General features: G+C 45.4%; 1 protein-coding gene across 4 annotated transcripts in view; it reads right to left on the reverse strand.

The window, feature by feature from the left end:
- cpt1ab (carnitine palmitoyltransferase 1Ab (liver)) overlaps positions 1-6,453 on the reverse strand; it is a 46,034-nt gene that overhangs the window by 25,147 nt on the left and 14,434 nt on the right. For all 4 annotated transcript variants that reach the window (XM_048607015.1, XM_048607017.1, XM_048607018.1 and 1 more), the window contains one exon: positions 956-1,063. In XM_048607015.1, the coding sequence (XP_048462972.1) occupies positions 956-1,063 (108 nt within the window). The remainder of the gene's footprint in view (positions 1-955; positions 1,064-6,453) is intronic.

The following is a 6,453-nucleotide window of genomic DNA, read 5'->3' on the forward strand; positions in this document are numbered from 1 at the left end:
GGGGGGGGGAGGGCAAAGAGTCAGGATTGGGAGAGGGGGGAGGATTGGGAGAGAGAGGGAATTGCACAACATTCAGTTGCTCTGTGTTTGATTATTGTTAATGCTCACTGTGACTGATTGTCCAGTCTTGGGTATGGACTCAGAGAAAATTAGATAAATTGTAGACACTGCCAGTAGGCAAAGCCGAAGCATACAGCAGACATTTGAAAGCACTGTGGATTTTCAATCTGTTGCACTCCTGGAAACTAGTGTCAGCTTTGCAAAAATCTGAGATCTGAGGAATACAGCACAGGGGAAATGACAGGTACACAGTGGGAGTGAGAGGGAGAGAAAATAAGAGAGAGAGAGAGAGAGAGAGAGAGACAGAGACAGAGAGAGAGAGAGAGACAGAGAGAGAGACAGAGAGAGAGAAAAAGGGAAAGGGGGAGATCAAGAGACAGAGAACAAGAAAGGGAGGTGGAGAGGGAGAATGAGAGACAGCAAGAGAAAAAAAGAAGAGAGAGAGAGAGAGAGAGAGAGAAAATATGACAGAAAGAATGATCAGGGAGAGAGAACAAAAGACGGACAGAGAAGGGGAAAGAAAGAGGTGAGAGAAAATGAGAGAAAGAACAAAAATGGGATAGAGTGAAAATGACAGAGAAAGAAAAAAGAAGTGAGAATGAGAGGGGGCAGAGAATGGGGATAAACAGAAGTCAGACATGCAAGGAAAGGGCACGGAGAAATGAGTGAGGGGTGAGTGATTTACAGTCTGGGAGGGAGAAGGTAACAGTGAAGAGGGAAAATGAGGGTGATACTGGTGCAAGGGGTAATGTCAGGGGAGGGAGTGTGAGTGTGCGTCGTACTTAGGGAAGAGATTTAACTGGGAGGGAGTGTGGATGTATAATATGAGGGATAGGGAGGGGGCGATGAGCTGGTGGTGAGGATAAGCAAGAGAGAAAAAAAAATGAGTACATACAGGGCGAATCTCCTCACGGTCAAGTTTCCGCCGGTACAGCAACATGGCGTGAATGGTGTTCCCAGCTCGAGCTGCCTGCTTTGTGGTTGGAACAATGTACAAATAATCCTGCAAAAAAAAAACACATCATGAGTCACCGGCTACAGGCATGGTACAGACTCACACTCACACACACAGGCACTAATGCGTGCATGCGCACACATACACACACATGTAGACACTAACACACATACATAGCCATTAATACTCATACTAACAGACACACTTACTTACACTAACACACACATAGGCGTTAACATTCACAAACGCACAATTACTAATCACTCTCACACATCCATTCACACTCAATCCACTAGACAGACCACGTGGCATTCTCGGGCAAGGCAAACACCTCCTGGTGCTTGAACATCTCAATCCTGGCAAGTTACTGCGCTCTGGATCTAGAATATCTAACGGTGAAGTGCCGCCCCTACTACCTGCCAGGGGAACTTATTTCTGCTATCCTGACTGTAGTTTACATCCCATCCAACGTGGGCGTGAAGCGTGCACTTGATGAAATACACACTGCCACAAAAAGCCTTGAGACGGAGTACCCTGAAGCCTTGTTCATCGTAGGCAGTGACTTCAACCAGGCCAACCTCAAGACTGTGCTATCAAGATCCTATCAACACATCTCCTGTCCCACCAGAGGCCCAAACACCCTTGACCATTGCTACACGACCAAAGATGTCTACTGTTCCGTCCCCTGCACTCATTTTGGTAAATCAGACCATAATGTTGTGCTCCCTCTCCCTGCTTACAAGCAGAAACGAGCATGAAGATCCAGTTCAGAAAGTCATACAATGCTGGTCTGAGGTAACATATGAGGTCCTATGGACCAGTCCATATTCAAGAACTCAGCAGTCAACCTATACTAGTATGCCACTACTGTCACAGATTTAAAACAACTAACTGTCACAGACTTCTTCAGTAAGTGTGTAGAGGATTGCAAGCCAAAGAGGTTAATCCCGAGTATTCCCTAAACAGAAACCATGGATGAACTGAAAGATCCACTCCTTACTGATGTCCAGGTCTGAGACATTCAATCGGGTGACCCTGAACTATACAGGAGGTCTAGGTACGATCTTCACAAAGCCATCAGGGGCACCAAGAGGCAATATCAGACTGAACTAGAATCCCAGACTAACCACCCAAACACATATTGACTGTAGTAAGGCTTACATGATATAACTGGCCGCAAAGTCGAGTAGAATTGCTGACAATTGCTGCATCTCTCCGCTCACTTTAAATAGAAGGTCAGTGAAATGATGTCACCTGCATAGTCTCAGGTGCACCTGTACCCATAGTCACTGCCGCAGACATCTGATCTGCCTTCCTGAGAGTGCACTTATGGAAGGCGACTGGCCCGGATGGAGTCTCCAGCTGTGCGCTCGGATCATGCACAGACTAGTTGGTAGGAGACATCTTTAACCTCTCCTTACTCCAATGTGATGCTCCCACCTGCTTCAGGAAGACTACCATCAATCCAGTGCCAAAGCAAAATCAGGCAGTGTGCCTTAATGACTCTTGCTCAGTGGCTCTGACGTCCATCATTATGAAGTGCTTCAAGAGGTTAGTAACAGCACACATCAAATCCAGCCTTCCAGACTGTCTTGATCCTCTGCAATTTGCCTACCGTCTCAATAGATCCACACAGGACACCATCACCCTGGCCCTACACTTATTCCTGGAACATCTGGATAACAAAGATACCTACATCAGACTCCTACTTATTGTCTTTAGCCCCATCTTCAACACAATAATTCCAACTAAACTCATCCCCAAGCTCTGAGATCTAGGACTCTGCTCCCCTCTCTGCAACTGGATCTTCAATTTTCTGATCTGCAGATGACAATCAATCAATAAGGACAGGCATCAACACCAGCGCCCCACAAAGTTGCATACTCAGCCCCTTCTTGAGCTCCTTTTATACTCATGACTGTGTGGCCAAATTGAACTCTAACTCTATTTACAAATTTGCTGACACCACCATAGTGGGTCGGATCTCAAAACAACGACAAGACAGAGTACAGGAAAGAGATTGAGAGCTTAGCGGCATGGTGTAAAGGCAACAATCTCTTCATCAACGTCAGCAAAACAAAGGAGCTGGTCATTGAGGTTGTTGACTTGCTCGCCGAGCTGGCTTGTTTTCGTTCAGATGTTTTGTCACTGTGCTAGGTAACATCACAAGTGAGGCCACCGATGAAGTAATGTTGTTCTACCCCACTTGGAATTTATACTGTCCGGTCCGTTATGTCGAGTTATGTCATTTCCAGTTCTGTTCTGTATGGGTTTGTATATGGGGTCCAATTCTGTATGTTTGTTGATGGCATTATAGTTGAGAACCATGGTTCTAGGAATTCCCGTGCGTGTCTATGTTTGACTTGGGCTACTATGATTATGTTGTTCCAGTTAAACTGATGGCCTTTGTTATCGGAGTGTACTGATATTAGGGAAAGTTCGTCGTGTCATTTTGCTGTGAGCCGATGTTCATGTATTCTGATGGCTAGTTTCCTTCCTGTCTGTCTGATGTAATGTTTGTGGCAGTCGTTGCATGGTATTTTGTAAACTACGTTGGTTCTACATGTTGTGGGAATGGGGTTTTTAATCCTTGTGAGTGTTTGTTGTAGAGTGGCTGTGGGTTTGTGGGCTACCATGATTCCTAGTGGTCTTAGGAGTCTCGTTGTCAGTTCTGATATGTTCTTAATGTGGGGCAGTATGGCCAGTGTGTTCGAGCGTACTGTGTTGTCTTGGTGTCGTCTATTTAATAGGCACCTGCGAATGAAGTTGTGGGGATATCTGTTCATAGCTAAGATTTTGTCTAGGTGCTCTTCCTCTTTCCTGCATAGTTCTGGCATGTTGCAGTGAGTGGTGGCCCATTTAAATAGTGTCCTAACACAGCTTTGTTTGTGGACGTTGGGGTGGTTGCTGTGGAAGTTGAGGATTTGGTCAGTGTGGGTTGTTTTCCTGTATACTGAGGTTTGGAATTCCCCGTTGGTCATACATTCAACTCTGACGTCTAGAAATGGAAGATGATTATGTTTTCTTCTTCTCTCTTGAATTTAATCCCAGCGAATACATTGTTGATGAGATGGTGGGTATCTTCTATTTTGGTGCATTTAATGGTGGCAAATGTGATGTCCACGTACCGGATCCACAGTTTAGATTGAAGGAGGGGGAGGGTAGCGTGTTCTAGTCCTTGCCTCTGCGATGAGTCCTGAGATGGGTGACCCCATGGGTGTACCATTGATCTGTTTGTATACTTGACCATTAAAGACAAAGTGGGTGGTGAGGCACAGGTCTAGTGGTTTGAGTTGTTGTCATTGCTGATGGAGCTGCTGGTCTGCGTTCCTGCTTCTTCTAGTAATGTGGCCTGTGTTTCTTTGGCTAGTGGGAGGTCAATTGACGTGAATAATGCTGTGACGTCAAAGGATATCATAATTAGGTACTGCCCAGCGGAGTAGAACAACATGGCTTCAGAGGCCTCACTGATGATGTTACCTAGCACGGTGATGAAATGGCTGAACAAAAACAAGCCAGCTCAGCGAGCAATTCAACAACCTCATCCACAACCTGAACTACAAATCTTCGCAAAAACCTTAAGCTGGTCGTTGACTTCATGAAGCTAAATGGAGGGCATGCTCCTGTCTGTATCAATGGTGCTGAGGTGGGGATGTTCGAGGGCTTCAAGTAGGAGTAAATATCACCAACAATCCATCCTGGTTCATCCACTTCGAAACTATGGTCAAGAAAGTACACCAACACTACTACTTCCTCAGAAGGTTAAGGAGATTTGGCACATCCTGTTGGACAATAACCTGGTGTTGTGTGATTTCTGACCTTGTCCAACCCAGTTCAACGCCGGCACCTCTATATCATCACAAATACACACACACAAACACTCTCACTCACTAATACATACTCAGACAAATGCACAGAGACAAACACACTCTCTCACTCACTGACTAACACATACACACCTCCTCACTCATGAACACACTCTCTCACTCACACCAGCATACACACAGACTAACACACACACACACACACACACACACAGATACACAGGCACTAACACACAAATGTTCTCTCTCATACACAGACACTATCACACACACTCACTCATATTAACACACACACTCTTACTCACACTAAAGTGCGCACACACATACACTCTCATTCACACTTTTGAAGAGAAAATTGGCTTGATGGTTGAAGACAAAGGGTGGTGGTAGAGGGTTGTTTGTCAGACTGACAGGCTGTGACCAGCGGTGTGCCACAAGGATTGGAGCTGGGTCCACTGTTATTCTTCATTTGTATAAATGATTTTTGGATGAGAATTTAGGAGGAACGGTTAATAAGTTTGCGGATGACTCTAAGATTAGAGGTATAGTGGAATATGTGAAAAAGGTTATCTGGGAATACAGCGAGATCTTAATCAACTGGGCCAGTAGGCTGAGGAATGGCAGATGGAGTTTAATTTAGATACATGCAAAGTGTTACATTTTGGTGGCTGAAACCAGGGTGAGATTTACACAGTCAATGGTAGGGCCCTGTGAAGTGTTATAGGGGTACAGGTTCATAGCTTCTTGAAAGTGGAGTTACAGGTAGACAGGGTGGTGAAGAAGGCTTTTGACAAGCTTGCTTTAATCAGTCAGAGCATTGAGTATAGGAATTAGGTTGTCTTGTTGCAGCTGTACAAGACATGGTGAGACTACATTTGGAGGACTGCATGCAATTCTGGTCACCCCACTACAGAAAGGATATTATTAAACTAGAGAGAGTGCAGCAAAGTTTGATCAGGATGCTACCTGGACTGGAAGGTTTGAGTTACAAGGAGAGGCTGGATAGGCTGGGACTTTTTGTTCCTGGAGCGTAGTTGACCTTTCAGAGAACTATAAAATGAGAGGCATAGATAAGGTAGATAGTCAACAGCTTTTCCCCATAGTAGAATAATCTAAAACTGGAAGGTGTAAGTTTAAGGTGACAGGGGAGAGATACAAAAGGGTTAAGCCGGGCAACGTTTTCACACAGAGGGCAGTGAGTGTCCGGAATGGGCTGCCAGAGGTAGTGACGGAGGCGAGTACATAAGATTTGGAAAGATAGGGTTTGATTAGGAGTAGTCAGCATGGCTTCGTACGTGGGAGATCATGCCTCACAAATTTGTTCAAGTTCTTTGATGAAGCAACCAGGAAGATTGATGAGGTCTACATGGATTTCAGTGAGGCCTTTGATAAGGTTCCACATGGTCGGCTGCTCTGGAAGTTTAGATCGCATGGAATCCAGGGAGAGCTGGCAAATTGGATACACAGAGATAGTGGGAACTGCAGATGCTGGAGAATCCGAGACAACAAGGTGCAGGGCTGGATGAACACAGCAGGCCAAGCAGCATCATAGGAGCAGAGAGGCTGACGTTTCGGGCCTAGACCCTTCATCAGAAAAGCCTTTTCTGATGAAGG

This window comes from Rhincodon typus, chromosome 17 (assembly GCF_021869965.1).
Source record: "Rhincodon typus isolate 14 chromosome 17, sRhiTyp1.1, whole genome shotgun sequence".
Taxonomy (NCBI): domain Eukaryota; kingdom Metazoa; phylum Chordata; class Chondrichthyes; order Orectolobiformes; family Rhincodontidae; genus Rhincodon; species Rhincodon typus.